Here is a 22,529-nt window from a genome sequence, read left to right as displayed (position 1 = left end):
CAATGTGAACATGAAATTTGTTGCAGGCTTCATTGCCCGAGTCACAGGTCAAGCGAGATATTAACTTGAGAGTGTGCAATTACAATAATAATATCTTTGTTGCACTTTACTGCCACATTCGCTAAATGTTTTCCCTCACCGTAAGAGCATCAGTTAAAACTAATACTTATGTACTAGAGTCATTTGGACAGCCGAATAAGGCCTTGAACCTTTACTGTTTATCACGCTAGAGAAATGCAATAAACGAGAAACACCATCGCCAGCGCAATGTAACACATATTTTACAAGTTCCTTTCCATAAGTCAACCAAGGGAAATGCGATAGAAAAACGGATACCTTTTAAACAGGGACAGAAAATATCATGAGAAAACCAGGACATTAAGGCCACTGCATGTATGCCCATGATCCAATATGAGTTGCTTTTTTTTTTTTGCAAAGATTGCTAATGTCAGGATTTCTATAAAAACTCGAAGTATACCTATATATGTATATATACATACTCACAGACCACGATCGACGCAACTGCGACTGCGATTTAAAACAACAACATTTTTTTCGTGAGCAGTGATTCAAAACTGGGTTTGTTCTTGAGCAGGGATTCAAAACTGGGTTTGTTCTTGAGCAGGGATTCAAAACTGGGTTTGTTCTTGAGCAGGAATTCAAAACTGGGTTTGTTCTTGAGCAGGGATTCAAAACTGGGTTTGTTCTTGAGCAGGGATTCAAAACTGGGTTTGTTCTTGAGCAGGGATTCAAAACTGGGTTTGTTCTTGAGCAGGGATTCAAAACTGGGTTTGTTCTTGAGCAGGGATTCAAAACTGGATTTGTTCTTGAGCAGGGATTCAAAACTGGGTTTGTTCTTGAGCAGGGATTCAAAACTGGGTTTGTTCTTGAGCAGGGATTCAAAACTGTGTTTGTTCTTGAGCAGGGATTCAAAACTGGGTTTGTTCTTGAGCAGGGATTCAAAACTGGGTTTGTTCTTGAGCAGGGATTCAAAACTGGGTTTGTTCTTGAGCAGGGATTCAAAACTGGGTTTGTTCTTGAGCAGGGATTCAAAACTGGATTTGTTCTTGAGCAGGGATTCAAAACTGGGTTTGTTCTTGAGCAGGGATTCAAAACTGGGTTTGTTCTTGAGCAGGGATTCAAAACTGTGTTTGTTCTTGAGCAGGGATTCAAAACTGGGTTTGTTCTTGAGCAGGGATTCAAAACTGGGTTTGTTCTTGAGCAGGGATTCAAAACTGGGTTTGTTCTTGAGCAGGGATTCAAAACTGGGTTTGTTCTTGAGCAGGGATTCAAAACTGTGTTTGTTCTTGAGCAGGGATTCAAAACTGGGTTTGTTCTTGAGCAGGGATTCAAAACTGTGTTTGTTCTTGAGCAGGGATTCAAAACTGTGTTTGTTCTTGAGCAGGGATTCAAAACTGGGTTTGTTCTTGAGCAGGGATTCAAAACTGGGTTTGTTCTTGAGCAGGGATTCAAAACTGGGTTTGTTCTTGAGCAGGGATTCAAAACTGGGTTTGTTCTTGAGCAGGGATTCAAAACTGGGTTTGTTCTTGAGCAGGGATTCAAAACTGGGTTTGTTCTTGAGCAGGGATTCAAAACTGTGTTTGTTCTTGAGCAGGGATTCAAAACTGTGTTTGTTCTTGAGCAGGGATTCAAAACTGGGTTTGTTCTTGAGCAGGGATTCAAAACTGGGTTTGTTCTTGAGCAGGGATTCAAAACTGGGTTTGTTCTTGAGCAGGGATTCAAAACCGGTATTTTTAAGAGCACACAAACAGATTTTTTTTTAGAACAGGGACTTAAAAAGCCGGATGGAACAGGGGTTGTTCATGAGCGCGATAAGGGCCCGCCTGGGTTCTCCTTTCCAGGCTTTGTATGACGGATAGTACCACTTGCTCATTAAAAACAAGCAAAAAAAAAAGAACAGGCGGAAGACCTGATCCTCGGAAGATTTATTTTAAAGTAGCATTTTAATTCCTACAGGAGCAAACCGGCAAGTCAAAGCTACTCAAACATAAATTTCAAGTAGCGCTCACTCTGGCTCCTACTAATACTTCTAATAATTACCACGGTGCCATTGCCTCACTGATCTATAGAAAACCAATATATTATAATCCGAACAACGACCGTGGCGTGTTTTATGGCGGGAGCGACGTATTTATACGCGCGCTGAGTTATAACTGCAAATTAATTGAAAAGCCGCGTGAAAGAGTCATGACAGACGATAAATAATGCCTGTCTTGGGTGGAATGCTATGGACCAGCGCAAAAAAGAATAATTTGATGTTACCAGCGACTCATGTCTGCTTCCCATAATAATTACAACTAATATTATAGTTAATAAGACAGTAAGTTTGTTTGTAATCTCTTCACGCGTCATTTTCTTGAAATTTTGCGTATAAATTTGGGTAAAATAGGGTTCTTTTCACACTGGTGAATACAAAAGATCCCGTGGGATTTGCGAAAAACTGTATTTTTTGTAGGTGCCGCCAAATTCGCGCGTGTAGGTGGCGGTAAATTCGTGCGGGTGAAGGTGCGGGTAAAAGTTGTTCGTTGTAATAATAAATATAGCATCTTTATTCTTTGCGTAGATACAGGTCAATATCACAATGAATAGAATTCTCGAAGGCCATTTTTTCTGATTTGGTATGTAAGTAAATTACCTACATACCAAAATCGCCAATAATCAATTCACGTTATAACGAGCTTAATAAAATATTTTCAAGTCTCTATAAATAAATTGTTGACTTAATAATCATTGAAATGCGCAGTCAATGGTTCTAAAAGTATACACTAAATATTTGTGTTTCGGTGAATGTTGTGTTTGGCCCACTCTCCGCGCGGGAGGTTCGAGTGGCTTGGAAGGCGGTCACCGTTAGAGATGCAGTGGCTCCCAAAGATTTAACCGATCATGGTAGATGACTAGAATACTACTTCCTCTTCTTGAAAATAATAATCTTCTAAATTTTATATAGAGCGTGTGTTATACTACATGTAGGCAAACTTCTTTACATTTATGTATATATTAACTGGCAAAGTCACTCGCATGCATATGTATATATATGTATGTATGTACATATGCCATAGCAACGATTGTCATAATGTGTCTAGTTAGCAAAAAACATTATTATTGTAAACTATTTATTTTTCTTGATTAGTATAGTACAGTGCCATTCAATTAATTATTTCTCTCCTCTTTAGTTCTCCTTCTTTCTTCTTCAGTGTACATAGTATATTCCTGAACTATCGTCTATACTTCTTACACTACGTGTCTCCATATTCTTCGACCTCGGCATCTTTTTTCGCTTGTAAGCGTGTCGAAATAGGGCATTTTAGATAATCGCTGTTTACAATAATGCCAGTAGGTATAAATAAACCTTTCTAGTATCTTTAAAGCTATGTTACATGATAAATCTGATCGGATTCCCCACTTAATGCTTCCACAAAACTCAGGCCATAATCACTCATTGTCACTTTAAAAATCTTTCCCTCTAATTGTGGTTATTCCGCACTGCTTGAGAACCACTGACCTTCATGTAACCATGTGGTCTAACACCCAACTACTTGCAGGCGAGGTGTCAACATCTCACTACAGTGCACTGGCAGATAAACTGTGGCACTTCAGCACACTTGACGCTTTTCACCACGAGCACACTCGATGATTTCGTCAGCAATCTCATGATGACGGCCGAATAAACATTAAAGATGATGGGTAAATGTTTACTCGTTATTTTATTGATGGCTTATGAAGTTTATGGTTATGTCACATTCTATGCTGGTCTGATAGCGATTGTTGTTGAAGTAAATCAAGGTATAGGCTTATGAATTTGGAGTTCGTATTTTAGATCATAGGCTAAGAACTAATGTTCACTAATTCTGCTACTAATTTTCAAGTAAAAACCTACGCTGTACTACCCCTTAAACTAACTAGTGGATGAAGCGAAACAAATATACATACATACATACAAACATACATATAATCACATCTATACCCCTTGCGTACCCCGCAAGGGGTATAGACTGCCTATCTGTCCAGGAAAGAGTATTATTTTATGTTTTATTGTTTTACATTTTGAGTTGAAATACTTATAAAATACTATCTATTAATAATAAAATCACCTTATACTGAACAAAAAATAAACCAAGTTTTGTCAATACAAATTTATCCTTTTATTGGTCTACAAAACATGCTTTCTGAATTAATTTTTGTACGTGTCTTATTTTATTTATAGGCTTTTAATTTACAAGGATTACTGTGCATTAGCAGAACTGGTCTTTCTGGTTGGAATTTTGCGGTAAGTATAAAATGGTCGCGTGTTTTAAAAATAAGGTGCTGATTTATTAAAATAGGTTGATATCTTCTAAACTGATTATTCTGACCTTCTTCCATCTCAATCATTGAAATACATACATATGATCACGTCTATATCCCTTGTGGGGTGGGGGGACAGAGCCAAAAGTCTTGAAAAGACTGATAAGCCACGCTCAGCTATTTGGCTTAATGATAGAATTTAGATTCAAATAGTGACAGATTGCTAAGCCATCGCCTAAAAAAGAATACCAAGTTTGTAAGCCTATCCCTTAGTCGCCTTTTACGACATCCATAGGAAAGAGATGGAGTGGTCCTATTTTTTTTGTACTGGAACCGGAAACCACACGGCACTTCATTGAAATAATTACAATAAATAGAAATGGAGTCTGTATACGTATGTAAATCAAATTGGTTCGCATAAATTGATTGCATTATGTTACAATTTTTGTTTTATAGTTTTTTATGTAGGTAGTTTTATAGTCTCTGAACAGATCTTTTTAAAACGAAAACACGAAATTATCAGGTTCCTTCTATGAAAAAAAAAGTAAAAAGAAACGTCTGAAGTTTCAATAATGATGCGTTAAAAAGTTAAAAACTATATCTAATACTAGCTGTGCCTGCAACTTCGTCCGCGTGGAATAGTTATTTTGGGCAACATTGAAGCCCTCAAGGATGAATATTATATAATATTAATATTATATACTATATTACATATATTATTATTATAATATACCTAATAATTTTTTCCGTTTTTTTTTTCACATTTTCCATTATTTCTTCGCTCCCAAAAGTTGCAGCGTGATGTTATATAGCCTAAAGCTTCCCTCGATAAATAGTCTATTAAACACAAAAAGAATTTTTCAATTCAAACCAGTACCTTGTTCCTGAGCTTAACGCGGTCAAACAAACAAATAAACAAATATAACAATATCAGTATAGATAATATATTGACTGAACAGAAATTTCAGCCAAATTAGCAAATTGCTTCATCAAACCAATCACTCTCTTATGCATTTGTTATGTCCTTCCAACACAATGAATTTAATAACTGAATAGAATTTATCTTACACATTCAATGGAAACTACTACCTCCTTCTCAACGCGAGTAAACGAACAAAAGGTCGGACCGTCAAAACCCATTAGAATACAACCTTTATCTAACACAGACTAGTAATGATTTATTATAATCCTGAAACCTGAAATTTGAATACAATGTATATAATACATAATGCAGACGCACTTGTGGCGATAAAAAGATATTGAGGTACCGCGGGGCAGGCCGGGGCGCAGCGCATGTATTATTTATGTTGGTGAGCTCTCACGGGTACGCGCGCTAATATGAGACATATCTCATACTTCTACCTTGCAGGTAGTACTGTTATTGAACTGTACCCGAGTTATGGAAGGAATGCATCGCGTTAGTTCATTATTTTTATTGCATAGAAATGCAAATTAGTTACGTGTCATTCATCATTTTGGAAGGGTTGAGAACAGATAAGGTGTTACATGCCCCAATCCCTGTATTTCCAATTTCAATGCAAAAGTCGTCTGTTTATGCTTGTCTATACATATAATAAAATAGTAAAAATATTTTGTCTGTACATTTAGTATTTTGACTGAAACGGATAGAGAATTTTTTTTTACATTTTTTGTCTGTCTGTCTGTATCTGACTGTATGATTAAGATTGAACTCGAACTTCACGCGGACGAAGTCGCGGGCAACAGCTAGTGTACATAATAATCTAGTAATTTAGCGGAACTAGATGTGTGTGTAACCATTATCATATAGGGGTGAGGTCTCACTGCAAACATTGCGGGGACCATTGGATGCCATTTCTTGTTACAACATGACTTGCCCGTGCCGTGTGGTTCCCGGCACTGAAGAATAGGACTCCTCCATCACTTTCCCATGGATGTCGTAAAAAACGACTTAGGGACAGGCGCATAAATAACTTGGGATTAATCTTGTAGGCAACCTGGCACTATTTCAATCTGTATAACATGATAAAGCCACAGCTGAAAGTGGCCTTTCACTAGACTGTTGGCTCTGTCTACCCCGTAGTTGATGTAGACGTGGTAATATGTATTATATGTAGGTATGATCAACCCAATTCAGGATCATGATCGAAACTAATGTCAGGACATAAAAGAAGATATAATTGTTTGCTTGATACCTGCCACTAGAGTTTGGTATTATCTCCTTTCAATAAATGTAAATATATATATATGTAGTTAAATACAAGGGACTTCCATTAGAATTCATGAATACAGCGAAAGAACCAGCCAGATGTTGTAACGATCGTATGCGGGATATCGATAACGTATTCGATTTGCTTACATTCGAGTAGATTCGCCCGCTGCGATTATCGGAATACCTATCGTTTGAGAAATTGAGGACATTACACAGTTACCCATCTTTAAAACATTTCTAGATACCCTGATGAAAATCTCTTGCGAACGAAGCCTACAGCCTCAAGTATAACTTACAAGATGTTGTCTTCTTTACATACATACATATGGTCACATCTATATTGCGGGGTAGACAGAGTCAACAGTCTTGAAAAGACTGAATGGCCACGTTCAGCTATTTAGCTTAATGATAGAATTGAGATTCAAATAGTGACAGGTTGCTAGCCCATCGCCTAAGAAAGAAGTTTGTAAGCCTATCCCTTAGTCGCCTTTTACGATATCCATGAGATGGGAATACTGAGAAGGACATAAGGTACTTACTAATATGCGCAAGCGCCGTTGCAGGCAAAAGCGAGTGACACTACTACTACAGGCTGTCATCTGATGTCTGGCACGACGTCGGGCAGCAGCGTCGAGGTGGTGGCAAATTAAGTCAAATCAAATCAAACATCTTTATTGTGAAACACAGGTAAAAAAATAGGTCAACAATAAAATGATAGGTATCACTGTGTCCTGCCCATATGGACGTACAATATTTCCTTTATCCATCCTGAGGCATTAGGCACTGTCCGCTAATACGAACAGATCCTTGCGACGCGACACACGAGTAGGGTTGGTTTTCAGGTCGCGGCTGCTCAGCTGGGGAGGGTTAAGTCAAATGGGGGTATGGTAAGGCGTATGTCTTAAACACACCGATTTACACATTCAAGGGAAATAGTTACACAATAAAGATGAGTTATCTTCATTAATAATAACAATAAACTCAACGAATTTGAAGTTCTCAAACTGCAAAACCAATCGCGATACAGGCAGTCCAGGAGCTGCGCCTGCGCTGCGGTGTTAGCAGATAAGGCCCCGCGCACACTGCACGCTATGTACGAGCGAGATGCCTGCGATGGCCCGGCGACCACCTCGCTTTGTTTACTGTTAATCGCTTGAGCTATCCCCGGCTACATTGACCTTTAAAGAGGATATAGACGCGGCATGATATAATGATGTATAAAGTCAAGACTTTGATGTACAAGTCTTAGCACTTTGTAGGGAAACAGGTTTGAAAACATGTTTTTCTTTTATTTTTGGTGATGGTCTAGCAACTTCTCTTGTGTGCGTGTAAATAATGTATAATATACATACATACCTGCTTACTACACTATAAATACTTTTAACCTATACTAAATATATACATACCTATATACTATGTCTACCTCTCTCTTAACATCATCTCTATGTACCAGTTGAACTCGCGACTGATACATTTCTGAGCCTTCTTTATGTTCCGTCTATTATTACAAGTCTATGTTACCACGCTCTGAATGCACGACTGCGAAGAATAATGTTTCATGACGGAACTCTTTTGTCCTATCGCATTCCTTATTTGTTTGGGGATAATCCGCGTTATTAATTTCAGTGACAAATCAGCTCCAAGGCAGGTGTGCGCAGGCGCACGGCCCACGTTAGGATCTCCTTTGTATTACGCTGAAGAGACGTGTTGTTCTGTAATTAGTCTGCTTTCTAGTCTATTCAAGGTGGTATTATGTAAGTTATTTATTTGTCGAATGTGACAGTATGTTACGTACTGATAGATCGGCTTGTTAGGCAAATCACTTCGCTCCTTTTATCACATTCCTTTTTCCAGGTTGCGAATTCACTTCCCTGGGGATAATGATAGACGATCCTGTCCTTTGATAACGATCCTGGAGTGGGCAATTCAAGTGTTAACATGACGCTTTATGTCAGATGAGAGTCGCTACTATCGTCTGACCTTCGAAACCATTGCAGGGGAACCTTACCCATATTGGAAACTGGTTACATACCCGATTTCCTCATGACGTTTTCCCACTCTGTAAGAGTATCGGTAAGCAATAAAACTAATGTACGTAATTGAGAAAAGGGTTTGTGGTACAAAGCCGCAATTTAAACCCACTGATCTTTATAAGCATCTATTTATTAATGTCAAACATTTGTGAGTGCCACCAGCGCATTACGTTGCGCACGCGACGAAGCCGCTCGATCCGCCCTCGGGGACATGTGCATGCGCAGTGAAATTGTATCATTATCGTTTAATAACAAACTTTTTATAACTTTCAATCACGCTAACTGTAGCAAACTAATGTATCTATTTCAAATATGTAATACTTAATTGGAATTTCACATGTTTATTAAAATTGTACCCGAAACCGCCGAGCTTGCATGAAGAGAGTTATGAATGTGGATGAAGCGAAGGAAGTATGCAGAGATCGTGGCAAGTGGAAAGAGGTAGTCTCTGCCTGCCCCTCCGGGAAAGAGGCGTGATTTTTTGTATGTATGTATGTATGTATTATAATTGTTTTGTAACATTTTAAGTTTTTAATGAGCGAGAAATTAAACTATAGCTCCTGCTCAACATAGCCGGAGCGGCGAACGTGGTTTCTCAGATATGACACTTGCCTGACGAAATATTTCCCTAGCCTAGTCGATCACATACACACACATACATACATATGATCACGTCTATATAACTAGCGGGGTAGACAGAGCCACCAGTCTTGAAAAGACTGATAGGGCACGTTCAGCTGTTTGGTGATAGAATTGAGATTTAAACAGTGACAGGTTACAAGCCCATCGCCTACAAAAGAATTGCAAGTTTATAAGCTTGTCCCTTAGTTGCCTTTTACGACATCTATGGGAAAGAGATGGAGTGGTCTTATTCTTTTTTCTAATGGTGCCGGGAACCACACGGCACCTTTTTATTTACCTAAACAATTCAAAGTATAAATCAATATATTCAATGAAGATCGCGGCTGTGGGTTCGTAGCATGCTCAGGTTAACGATAACTCGGGTGAAGCACCGTGTGATTGATGATGATTGGGATGGGACTACAAGATTCCGTGTAGACAAGGACTGGACGTAGACTATAGTAGTTGTATGACACGCTCATGTATACATATTATCACGTCTTTATCCCAGGCTGGGCAGACAGAGCCGGCGATCTCGAAAAGACTTAAAGGCTACGCCCAGCTGTATGATGGAGCTGAGACTCAAAAAATGACAGAAAGCTAGCCCACCCCCTAAAAGAAGAATCCCAAGTTTAACAGTCTTTGATTGATTTTTACAATCTTTTATAATCTTGGGATTCTTTTAGTAAATTTGTTGAATCTCATTTTTGTCAGTAAATGATGCGACTGAATGCGTGGTCATCATGTCTCACTCTCAAAAAAATTTCAATTCTTAGCAAAGACGTATTTAGTATCTATAACGCTTAATTTACCTAAGTTTTTAGACCAAAGTTTTTGTTCAGCATTAGCTTCTTATATATTAATTACTATTGACGCTTTCTTTAAAATTAATTATACTCGTATGAACTATAAACACTTACATACTCGCACTCCTACTCAATTACGATATAGTTAGAAGGCGTGATGTGACATCACGCTATTTCTCACAAACCTGTGTCACAAATTTAATATTACCAATGAATAATAATCACTCGATTACAAGAAAATCGTGTAGAGTTGGACACCGAATTAATCGATGCTCGCGGCGATGATATCGATTTGCTGCTTCTTCATTCGATATGAATACATAATAGGGAAATATTCAGTAGAATGTACATATAATTTTGTGACATCTCTCCCGTAGGTGTTTTTAAAAGACATAGTAAATTATTAAATGCAATTAAACAATTTTTGTCTTAAATTGCCATGTCGAGTATTTTTAACAGATAGCAAGGGTGGAGTTATTTTTTTTCCAGACAGTAAAGAATAGAATAGATTTAATTTCTTTTTGGATTTAATTTTAATCAACATTTCTCTTTCCACTTCGATTGGTCTTATTAACACTTAAATCCCGCCTTTATCCCTCCCCTGGTAAACAGAACTAAAATGCACAAGACTCGAAAACCTTGTTAGCTTGAAAAACAACTTAAAACCACACGCTTTCTTATTCAGAACTCTAAATTAAACTATAATACAAATTCTTTAGCAATATGCCTCAAAGAAAGCAGAGATCAATATTACCCACGCCAGTCATAGTAAACTCAGATCACATCTTTAAGCTTACGAAAACGGTATTGATTGAAGTGCCGGCGCACATTAGTCGGAATTAATATTTAAATGTTTATTAGAGTAGCCGTCATAGCAAGCCACGATACGCGTCAATCATACTCGTTGCGGCAAACAAACAGACTGTATTGCTCAAGCGAGCCGGTAGATATGCCGCGGAGACCAAGCTTCTAACTGTACGAGCCACAAACACTAGGCCACATATAAGGTATATGTGGTCTAGTGCTCGGTGAAACGTTTACGATACGCTATTCTATGTGGTCGTACCGATATATGTACAAATTGTACTGAAATCTTAAGACACATCCCAAATCCGCTGGGTGTATAGATTTTATATTGTATGTGATCTAGGAGTGCACATAAAAGGATTTCTTGGAATCGGAAGGAAAATTAACAGCACTTTTCATAACTTTGAAATAAAGCTGCCGCACAATCAGTTTTTTTGTGATCATACACTAATACCACTTCATGATTTTATCGTGTACTTACATTCATTACCACTTCATCGAATGGGTATAATATTAAATACGCATCATGCTATTAAATTTGTGTATTAATTGCTAGGAACATTCTGGATTCGATGTGCATGTTTTTCCAGGAAGCAAATTTATTATATTCAAAGAGAACGAATATTAATTAGTCCATTAACCTAACTATGGCTTCTGGTCCTTGATTAAGCTTTGGCTCTGTGCAGCGTGTCCCCCGCGGCGTCGCATTGCATTTGTCTCGGCCGCCGCCTACTGCAGCCGGATGCCAACAAAGGGTCTCCGAAGGAATCGTGACTTCTGCGGTTTGTTATCCTTGCAGAGGTTCGGTTACGAGGTTTTTTGTTCCTAACGTTTATAGATTTTTAAATTGAAAGTCGAGATAAACACTTCTAAATATAGCGCTACTGGATAAGTTTAGGACAGAGAAATTTGATTTCCTACACTTCCCAGCGTCCTCTATGTAAAATACAGCGTGTAATTTGTTAATTTTTTTTAATTTCAAAGTCTTAGTCTTGTAAGTAGAATATGAATTTATATCAGGCCTCTTTCGCCGAGGTAGGCAGGCAGGGTGTACCTACTAAAATCTAATGATCTTGGGAAGTGGGAAGATTCCTTTCTGATCCATAGAACACAAAAGTGGTTGAATTAGGTGGTCCACGGTAATGGTCGATCCTCTCTTTATCAAACCGCGATGTATTTAAGCATTTATCTCAAGTATTTTTGTACTCATTTTCTGCTTGTGTCTTCTTCAATATTCACTGGCAGAAGACAAAAGGGTCTTTTTTTCTTAAAATCAAGACTCTTGATTATTTTGATATCTAATTATAAGTTTAAATTGGCTTTGATTCCATTACAACGTGACACAATATTTATGAAGCTGCCAAACCGTAAAATTAATTTCTTTTCGTAATCCCTCATTACGCAACTTATGTTTTAAATTGTTCAGTCATCGTTGATTCGTCGGAATGATTTGGAATGTCTATTGTGCACACAAGACTGTAAGTAATGAACCACAATGGCCCTCTTTTAGCTGATAGCATCTTAAAAGCCGTACACAGATCACTTCCTATCTGTCGAGCAGGGTCGCGGATGTCTGGCCGTAGCATAATATTGATAGAAGGTTATGTCATGTTTTGACATGTAACAAGTACTTTTTGAAGACAATTTCTAATACTTAATTTTGGTATGTTTCAAATTATAACGGGGTTTGTCACATGTGACTGTTCAGTCTTTGTAAGGTGAACATTAAGTGTCAAATAAAACGTTAGTATGTCAAGGCAGCAGAAAATTAAATAGTATATTAAAAAAAGCAATGGTTACAAGTTTAAACGGAAAAAACCTGTAACAGTTAATTTGCAAAATCAAAGAAATTTGTAAGGATTTTACGAAACCAAGTCATGACGACATTAATAAATAAAGACCATAAGATATATTTAAAAAAAGCAGTTATATCTCTAAAGCCAACTTTCTGTTCTAAACGTACTGTGCCTACAAACATATAATATTTCATAAGAGCAACACTTCAAAAATAATCGGACTAATGCTATGATTGTCTGTGTGTTGGCAAACACAATTTGAGCAATTTGCTCGAAGAACAACGTGCTATTATTTATTACTCAGATCATCGGATATGATCGGCGCTTGCGCGAGTTTTGCAATTTCGATGATCGTGATACCAGAAGTAACTATGTTAGTTATTTTTTTAACACTAACACTACTATATATAACTATAATAACGGTACGACTGTTTTGGATATTAAATGTGTCATTGATTCAACATGGGTAAGGCTTCCCTGCAAAGATTGCGGATTTGAGACGAGCGTCACTCTGTCTAATAACATACCTATCCTGTATTATGGTCATAGGTGCATCTCGTTCCCTTTTCCAGAGAGGTGAGGACACAACCAGGACTATTTTCAAAAGGAAGATGATGAATGAATCTAGTGTTTAGTATAGTAAAGTCATATGCATTTTCAAAAGGCATAATCCCGCATTAGGGTCGCCAAATCATCAAGTTGATATACTGGTATACGATACGATATTATGATCAAGATTTCCCTTAACCCATAATCTAGAAATAAAAACAAAACCGATAACGTGCTTTTAAAACATACATACATATGGTCACGTCTATATCCCTTGCGGGGTAGACAGAGCCAACAGTCTTGAAAAGACTGAGTGCTTTTAAAAATTAAAATTAAAACTGGAATGATAATGTTAACTGACATTATTGACAAGTATCATTTCTAACAATCAAACCGGCGGATTGACGGACAAGCCGATCAAAGGAAACAGTCGACCATTACCGACCTGCGTCAGAACACATGTAAAATGGATAGCTTCGGCCGCCGGCCCGCGGAGTGATGGATGACATGGCGTACTGCTCTCATACCACTATTATTTATTCTATGCTAGTATATCTGAGCAGAAAGTCTTAGGATACATTCCTTTTGGGGCAACAATTGTTTTTAACTTTAAAATCGTCGTTTAAAATTGACGTCCGATGAAATTGCTGCAGTGTAGTTTGTTCCGCCGCTTCTTCTACACATGCGCTTTGGAAGCGGTAGTAGTTATAATTAGATTTAAGTTATGTGACGTCAATAAGTGATACCTTGTATCCAATTTTGAAAATAAATCTATTCTATTCTATTCTAAAATAGGTAGGCAGGTCGTACTGACACGGTCACATTTCTACGAAAATCTGGAATTTTCCGATGTCTATACATTTCTGCAACGATGTTATTTTACATTTTGCTCAAGAGTTAATAAAAATCCTAGATGTGTCAATTAACCCTAATTTTTCATTTAATACTTTAATATTTAACAAAGTAATCATGCTTTAAATATTATTATACTCTGCCACTCAACCTTCTAATGTAAAGCACCTAGTAGGAAATATGTATATTAAATATAAGTCGGGAGTTGATCTTATAATAACTGTCGGGTCAAAACATCCGACATCTAGAATTATTGGTATCATATTAGTAAGAAGTAGGTATAGCGCATTAGGTACGTATTTATCTAAACAGACAGTGATGAGTTATTTCGATAAGCTACGAAAGTAAGCATTTGAATATTCACTTATTAACTAAAAAAATTAAGCAAAAAAGCCTAGAAAAGCTTTTGAATTGATGGACTATCAGTACGAGTATCATGAATTTTGCAGAAATTGTAGGATGCAACAGGAGCATATTGATTTAGATGTATTGTTTACACATAGGAGTGCCGTGTGGTTTCTGGCACTTAAGAATACTTACCCACTATCACTCAATATCTTTCCCATGGATGAAGTAAAGGCGACTAAAGGATACGCATATTGCAGGCGATGGTGGAGCAACTTGACACTATTTGAATTTTAATTCTAATTTTAAAAGACTAAACCAATTAGGATTGAGATTTAAATAGCGACAAGTTGCCAGCTAGACCCAGCCTACAAGCAGAATCTCAAGTTTATTAACATTTTCTTTAGTCTCCTTTTTCGACATCTATAGGAAGGATATGAAGTGGCCCTATTCTAAAAATACTGGGAACCAAAGGGCACTAAAATACAATAAAATTAAAAGAATCACAATTACCAACCCTGAAAAAAGTATGCAGGGATCATGGCAAGTCAAAAGATGTAGTCTCTGCCTACCCCTCCGGGAAAGGCGTGATATTATGTTTGCATTACCAACCCTAAATCCTTATTAGTGGTTGAGACATCATTCAGTAACGAATGATGGATTGAAATGCTCCATGATTAATGAATCGCAATCGATTGAGTACCTCCATCGATTACTTTGAAGATCTGTGGCTATCGATTATTGTTTCTACAATTTCATTTGGCAAGGATGTGATGATTGTTAGTTTACTGTCTAGGTAAGTACTAGTTGTGCAGGTACTTATTATTTATTTATGTATGTGTATACACATCAAGGAAAAACATAAAAATAGAACTTAAACTAAAGAAAAATTCAGTACAAAGGCATTACTTAATTTTTTGAGAAATTTCTTCCAACATGCCCACGACAGGAATTTGTAAGGAAAGGCATTGGCTTGTGTGCATAATTAATAAGATTTAAAGTAACATAAACTTACTGATATTAATAAATTTAAAACATTTTATCATAAAATAATAAATGTCAAATAAATAAACATAAATGTACCTACTACAATATTTTTGTATAAAATACCTAACGTACTCCTATCGTAACTGTAACCCTTTCTCATGTAGATAACTTAGGCTAAACGTTTATATACTATGTTAATTAGCACCCGTACTAATTAGTTATGAAAGCCCATTATTTGTTAACTAGCTGTGCCCGCGACTTCGTCCGCGTGGAATAGTTATTTTGGGCATCATATTTATTTTTGCAAACATCCTCCTCGGCTTTATCAATTATAGCTGCTAATTGTTATGCGACTTGGCGACGACTTGGCCCACATCATTACCCGCGACCGAATGGAGACCGTATATATGCGTTTAGGGTGAGAGGTTGTGCGTTTGTGTGTTTGTTTGTGCAAAACAATGTTAGCATATATCTCCAAAACTACTGGTCCGATTTAAGGCGATACATCATAGATTTTGGGTCATTTTCACTTGGTTTTTTCTCATAAAATATAACTTGCATCGTTTCAATATTTTTGGATATGAAAGTAAATATATTCAATTATATTTGTGGAAGATGAAAACACGATTGGAACAAAAATCCTCGATCAAAAAAATTCAGGAACACAAGTCTAGATTTCGATTATTTATCTCAAACTATAAGGATTTAAAATTTGAATTTTGTACCAAATTGAAGATCATTAAAAAATAATAACTTCTGGAAGATGAAATTTCGATTGGATGTTTTGTTTAGACGTAATTAAACTAAATAGATGAAAACAGGAATTAAAATTGTTGCGACAATAGTACTGGACAGTAGAGTGTTGACACTTTATCTCTGTCTCATTCCTACACAACCGGGTGGGATAAAGCGCTATCCTTTGTAAGCGTGCCTTCACTCCGCGGATCACATTCTCCGACGCAGGACCTGTGCCAATCGCTCCGAGCGTCGTTGAAAAATATTCTGCGAAGTATTTAATTTCCCACATTCATTTTGTTTGAATTTATTTCTGTACATAATTGTCAGCTCAGCTTAATGAATTGTGTCGTTGATCTCTGAATCTTACGCGTCGCTTTTCCGTCGGCCGGGGTGATATTACGTAGGTATTTAGGATCGTGGATTTTGATACTTTTTTTTTTGGTACTTTCTGAAATATATTATAGATAGTTTAGGTTAGTTTTTAATACAGTTTATTTGTTTCGTTTAGTGTAAATAGGTGTATAATTTTACGTCATGTTAGCATGTTAAATTTTAGCATGTTAAAAAAAAATCTTGGAAGAGCTTCCCATATGGGACAATTTAGATGGTGGGTACTAATTACACTTACTAATAGATAGACATATAGATGCCTACTGAGATTTTCTCCGCAAACACTGAAGGTGAAAAATATTTCATTTGATACCGGCTTGTGGCGGGGCGGCAGTAGGTAGATAGATAGATAAAACAACAACAAACAACAGCTCCGCCGCCGTCGGTTATACTGTCACTAGTTGTTGCCCTGGTCTTTGCCTACGGAAACAGTACTTTTTACTGGATGATTGTTCTGTCTTTTTCTATAGGTACTTACTCCTAGGTAACTGTATTATTCAGGGTACCTCCTCAGCTGCAAGACGTCGCAGGGTTTATTTTTCTTCGCTTTATTCATTTGGCACGATCACAGTCATTATCCCATTATTTGATTGTTATTAATTTTTAGGAAAAATAAATTGTCTCCAATATCGTCGTTGACAATGTGCGAACAGAGAAGTGCGGATGGTGTGGAGTCGACAGTTGATATTATGGACTTAGATAGTCATGGCATTATTCCGACGCCGACATCAACGACAACCCAAGATAGAAAACCATATATAGAAAACCATAGGTTCCGTAGCCATTTGGCTACGGAACCCTAAAAATATATGATATACATTACTATGTAAATTACCTTTGATTGAACGAAATCGAATAAGTAATTACGAGTAGTTTTTTTAAAACCATTACAAACTTATTCATTTTATACAAAATTTTTGCATACATCCGCAACTATATCATTGCTTATAATGTAATTTAATATATGTATGTTTTTTTGTAAAATTATTTTATTGTATCAAAAACAATAAAATATTATGATGCGGACTCCATTGCATTCGCAAACTTTATTCGGGTTACGTGAGGTCACGCGCCAGCGGCTACGGTGCGGCGGCGATCTAGCGGGGCAAGCGTGGTCGGGGGTGAGCCCCGCGCGGGGTGAGCCTCTCGCCCGCATCGAGGTACATGTAATCTGAATGTAGCGCCTTAAACCGTATAGGGGGGCGGTCAGGCGGTCACGCGTATTAGAAAGAACGCTGGTTCGCCGTATTAAATGTTTCGCTGCAAATTGCTTATAACGACTATATCTCAAAACCTATTCGTCTGATTTATATACTGTAAATGGCAATTTTAGTCTACATGAAAAGCCGAAAGTAATAAACATATTTATTTGGATAAGGATTAATACTGAATTAAAGAAAATTGGTTTCAAAATAACTTATGTTTATAATGAAAAAATAATCTTAAAAAATGAACATAAAAGTGGTTATTGTAATAAACCTTAAGAGATAGATATATGCTCTCGCGGACTTTTTTGTGGCAAAAAATGAGTACTTCACATCTTTAGTACATTGTTTTACTATATCTTTGTTGGTTTGCGCAGCGTTCGCGTGGAAAGCTCGCAGATGGCCGACTCATTCAACTTTCACCTGCATTGTTGACGTTTCCCGTAGGAAATCCGGGATAAAATGTAGCTTATAGCCTTCCTCGATAAATAGACTATCTAACAGTGAAAGAATTATTCAAATCGGTTCAGTAGTTTCTGAGATTAGCGCGTTTAAACAAACAAACAAACAAACAAACAAACAAACAAACAAAACAAACTCTTCAGCTTTATAATATTAAGTATAGATTTAAAATACATATACATATGTGGCGACATCTCTACGCCATTCGTCAGAACATCAAATCAAACAACTACTGTCAATCATCGCGAAGAAATTGACGCGCTCAACCAATAGCAGCGAAGAATCTAAGACGCGATTTCAAAGATTTCACGGATTGGAGCTATATATACAACCTCCGACACAACATCGTCGGAGCCGCGGTTCCCCAGGCATAACACCTAGCCTGGCGGAAGATCTTCCCTTTGGTGGCGGTCGAGCCGAATCATCGCTCCCGCTACACATACATACATATAGTCACGTCTATATCCCTTGCGAGGTAGACAGAGCCAACAGTCTTGAAAATACTGATAGGCCACGTTCAGCTGTTTGGCTTAATGATAGAATTGAGATACAAATAGTGACAGGTAGCTAGCCCATCGCCTAAAAAAAGAATCGCAAGTTTACAAGCCTGAGAGTTAATTAAAAAAAGGCTTAATTATGCATAAATCTTAATAGTTCGCAATTAAAGTACAATTAACTCTCAATTGGCATTTGATATAATGCCCAAGGACCTGAATATTGAGACACATATAATTGCAATAATAGTTTAATGTTACATATTAACGACTGCGCAGGAGTTGGCACGTATAGTGTAACTCATTGCGCGGTTATAGCGCAAATAAATTTGGTAATAATTTGTTGATTGCATCATTGGGCTATAGCGAGCGTCTAAAGTTTAATGGATAATAAGTTTTCGAATCTTATATTAACACGTCTTTATTCCTTACGGGGTAGAAAGAGCTAATAGTCTCGAAAACGCAAACAGGCAGGTTGCTAGTACATCGCCTAAAATAAGAATCCTATGAGTAAAACTGTTATGCGATACGATGATTATGCCAAAAAAAAGTTATTCAATCTTTACATTTTTATTTATATTCCATTTGGGATCACATTTTGGGAACAAAAATCCCTTTAAGTATTTCTTTTTCCCTATACATAAAACTTGGGAATTTTCAATTCTAAAATTAACATTCTCTCTCACTATTCTAGCTACTGATTTTTTTTTAATTCCCACGCAATCGAAGCCCATAAAAACATATTCTTGTTTATGTGTATAAAATATAAATACCTTTTATCCTTATTACAACAGGAAGAAGATAATTACAATCTCGCTCGTGTCATAAATTAGTTCATTAGTCTGCGATGTGTAAATATGTATATGTATCTCAATGAATAAAAGCACAACTCGTTGGCCGGGATTTTGCTTCTGTCTTCCTTCTGAGAAATTGCATTATTTACAAAAGTATAAACTACTAAAGGACTACTTCATCTCTTTCCAATGGATGTCGTAAAAGGCTACTTCAGGGATAGAAATATAAACTTGGGATTCTTTTATAGTCGATGGGCTAGCAACCTGTCCCTTATATGAATCTCAATTCTATCAGTAAGCCAAACAGCTAAACCTGGCCTGGCAGTATTTTCAAGGCGATTGGCTCTGTCTACCCCGCAAGAGATATAGATGTGATTATATGTATGTATGTATAAAACTTATTAATTACCTACAAGACAAGTCCTTCGTCTTTTCGGGACTATTGGCTCTGTCTACCCTTCAAGGGATATAGACGTGACTATATGTATGTAAGACAAGTTCGTAAAGCTGAAATTTGCCACACATCCTTGAAAAGAGAAGGTAGCACAAATAGAGCATCTATTGAAATTCCATGATCCAGGTCATAGTATGAGGTTTTAATTATTTATTGAGGCTAGAAACCTATTACATACTATCTCTGAATTACAATTCCAACAATATACCATTCAGATAAATAAATCCTCCGCGAACACTGGTTTGTCTAAGGACATGACATGCGTGTGTATAATTATAGAAAATAGAAATAAACACGTCGGTTCGTAACATACATTTTTTAAGTATGTCAGTTTGCTAACTCGTCACATATTTAGAAAAGAAACTTGCCCAACAAATAAAACAATTATCATTAAATATTTACAACTCCAAAGTGCTCCACATACTAACAATTAAATGGAGTTTAGTGCGAGAGGGGGGGCGCGGGGCGCGGCGGGGGTCGTGGGTAAACGCGGGTTAGATGATATTTGGAACTGGACGGGTATAAGTTAAAAGTTATCAGCGTATTTTCAATGTTAGCATATGATATTCAAATTTTATGCTAATCCTACTAATATTATAAATGCGAAAGTTTGTATGTCAGTATGGATGTTTGTTACTCTTTCACGCAAAAACTACTGAACCGATTACGATGAAATTTGGTATCTGTGTACTTTTTATTCCAGATTTCCCGCGGGATTGATAGGGTTTCCATGCGGACGAAGTCGCGGGCGGCCTCTAGTTGAAAATAATTGTATCTGTGGTAACAATCTAGTAATAGTTGGGTTTGTAGCGGAAGCAATGATTCAGTTCAACCACCGCAAAGGGAAGATCTTCCGCCAGGCTGGTGTGATTCCTGGGGGCTCCGACGATGTTAAGCCGGTGGTTGTATTCACACTCCAATCCGTGAAACTTTGCTTGCGTGATTTAGACTCTTCGCTGCTATTGACTGAGCGCGTCACATTCTTCTCTTTGATTGACTGATGACGTGTGACGTAAGATATAGCCACAGATTGTATTTTCCGTCGTAATTCTCGCTCTCACATCTTTGCGTGTCTAGTTTATTTTCTGTTGCTATGCCTCGTGTCTTGGAATTTCACTTTCTGATATTCCTCTATCCACTTTGTCCAGTGTTTGACATCCTCAGTTTTAAGTTTCTAGCAATGTCAAGTTAGGATTCATTACTGATTAGTCTGCTCTAAGCATCACACGACATCCTTGGGTAGACTTTAATGTAATTTTGCACTGGTGGAACTCTTAGTCTATCGGCTTAGATAATGTCGCCTTTGACCTGAGGCGTCTTTGAAAGAGTTTGCTTATTCTTTTTAGTAGTTGTAATAGAAAAGATTCGTACTATGTGGTGCCAAACATGTCAGGCTTGTCATGTGTAGGCAATCAGACTCTATATAATATAGACAGTCTAATAGACTCGATTACTTACAATGTTAGACAAAATGAGCTCCGCCTCCGCTTGTAGCTTGATCCAAACCATTAAATGTAAGTTTATTGCGGCCGTGTCGTAACTCCGGCCCAATTATACATATTAAACGGACTTTCCCCGCTAATAGCAACAGGTCCAGTGGCGTCACGCGGCTACCCACAGCTCGGGAGCTCCAGTGTGTCACAATCTTGTAATTTGTTATTTTTAATAACCATTATAGAGGCTTTATGATGGAATTGAGATTCAAATAGTGACAGGTTGCTAGCCCATCGCCTAAAAGAAGAATCCCAAGTTTATAAGCCTATCCCTTAGTAGCCTTAGCCAAAGAACGTGGCCTATCAGTCTTTTCATTTTCAGAACAGCTACAGTGAAGGTTTCTTTAATTTATTTTTTATCTAAATTTTATTGTAAGGCCTAGGTGAGCGTTCTTACAGAAAGCTGTTAGAAGCTTTAATTGTATGTCGGTTGAGTTCGGGAGTGTCGGTCGTGAGGCCCGGCGTGCTAGCTACAGGATGTTCCCTCTGGACATTGTTATTTTATTCTTTAAGATGTAAAATAGTTATTGTTATATTATTATTATTTCAATTAGTCAATTGAAATTAACGCCCTATCTATGTTTATCTTGGCTGGTTTGTTATTGCTTAAGTAAACATCTTTTAACTTTCAATTATAACAACTCCCATGATTTCCAATTTTGATCAATACGTACATCACTTAACAAAACTCCAATCAGTTCACAGACTTCAATATATGTAATAATTCGAAGTCGAAGTTGGTCTGATCTTTTGCCCGAACGTCCTCGGTTTGATCAAAGAACGTTCGTCTACACCTTCCCTTTTAAACGTTCCCCTTCACACTCTCCATGTGCCAAGTAATCCTCAAAAAAGGACAAAATCAAACGAAATGGGCCGTACAGGAGACCCACTGCTATTGAACACACCGCCATCTTGGTGTCCGGGGAGTGCGGCGCGCACTGCGTGTAATTGCGCGCGTGTCGTGTCGCGTGACGTCACGACGCGACACGCCGCCGCCTCATTAGCGCCGCGACAACGCCGCTGTCGCGCTCCGTGACCTCCGGGAGATATCGCGGTTTAGTGGCTTGTGGATGCAGAACATACATATACTTTTAACTTACGAGATCGTGTTTGACGGAATTTAGTGAGGAAATAAAGAGGTGTAATGATTTTATCTTAAAACTTCATAAAATAGGTACTGTTTCCGCTTGATGATGCTTGTATGTAA

The 22,529-nt window shown here is 37.5% G+C and overlaps 1 protein-coding gene across 1 annotated transcript; it reads right to left on the bottom strand.

The window, feature by feature from the left end:
- Nucleotides 1–535: 535 nt before the first annotated feature.
- On the bottom strand, nt 536–3,673 carry LOC106138354 (adhesive plaque matrix protein-like). The gene is made up of 2 exons (XM_013339483.2): nt 3,584–3,673; nt 536–1,726 (listed from the first exon to the last, which is right to left on the bottom strand). Exons 1-2 carry the CDS (start codon nt 3,671–3,673, stop codon nt 536–538), a joined length of 1,281 nt encoding a protein of 426 aa, XP_013194937.2.
- Between the last annotated feature and the right edge of the window lie 18,856 nt (nt 3,674–22,529).

Source organism: Amyelois transitella, chromosome 18, assembly GCF_032362555.1.
Source record: "Amyelois transitella isolate CPQ chromosome 18, ilAmyTran1.1, whole genome shotgun sequence".
NCBI lineage: Eukaryota > Metazoa > Arthropoda > Insecta > Lepidoptera > Pyralidae > Amyelois > Amyelois transitella.
Note: the sequence above shows the minus strand (reverse complement) of the source record. Positions and strands in the feature narration are given on the sequence as shown.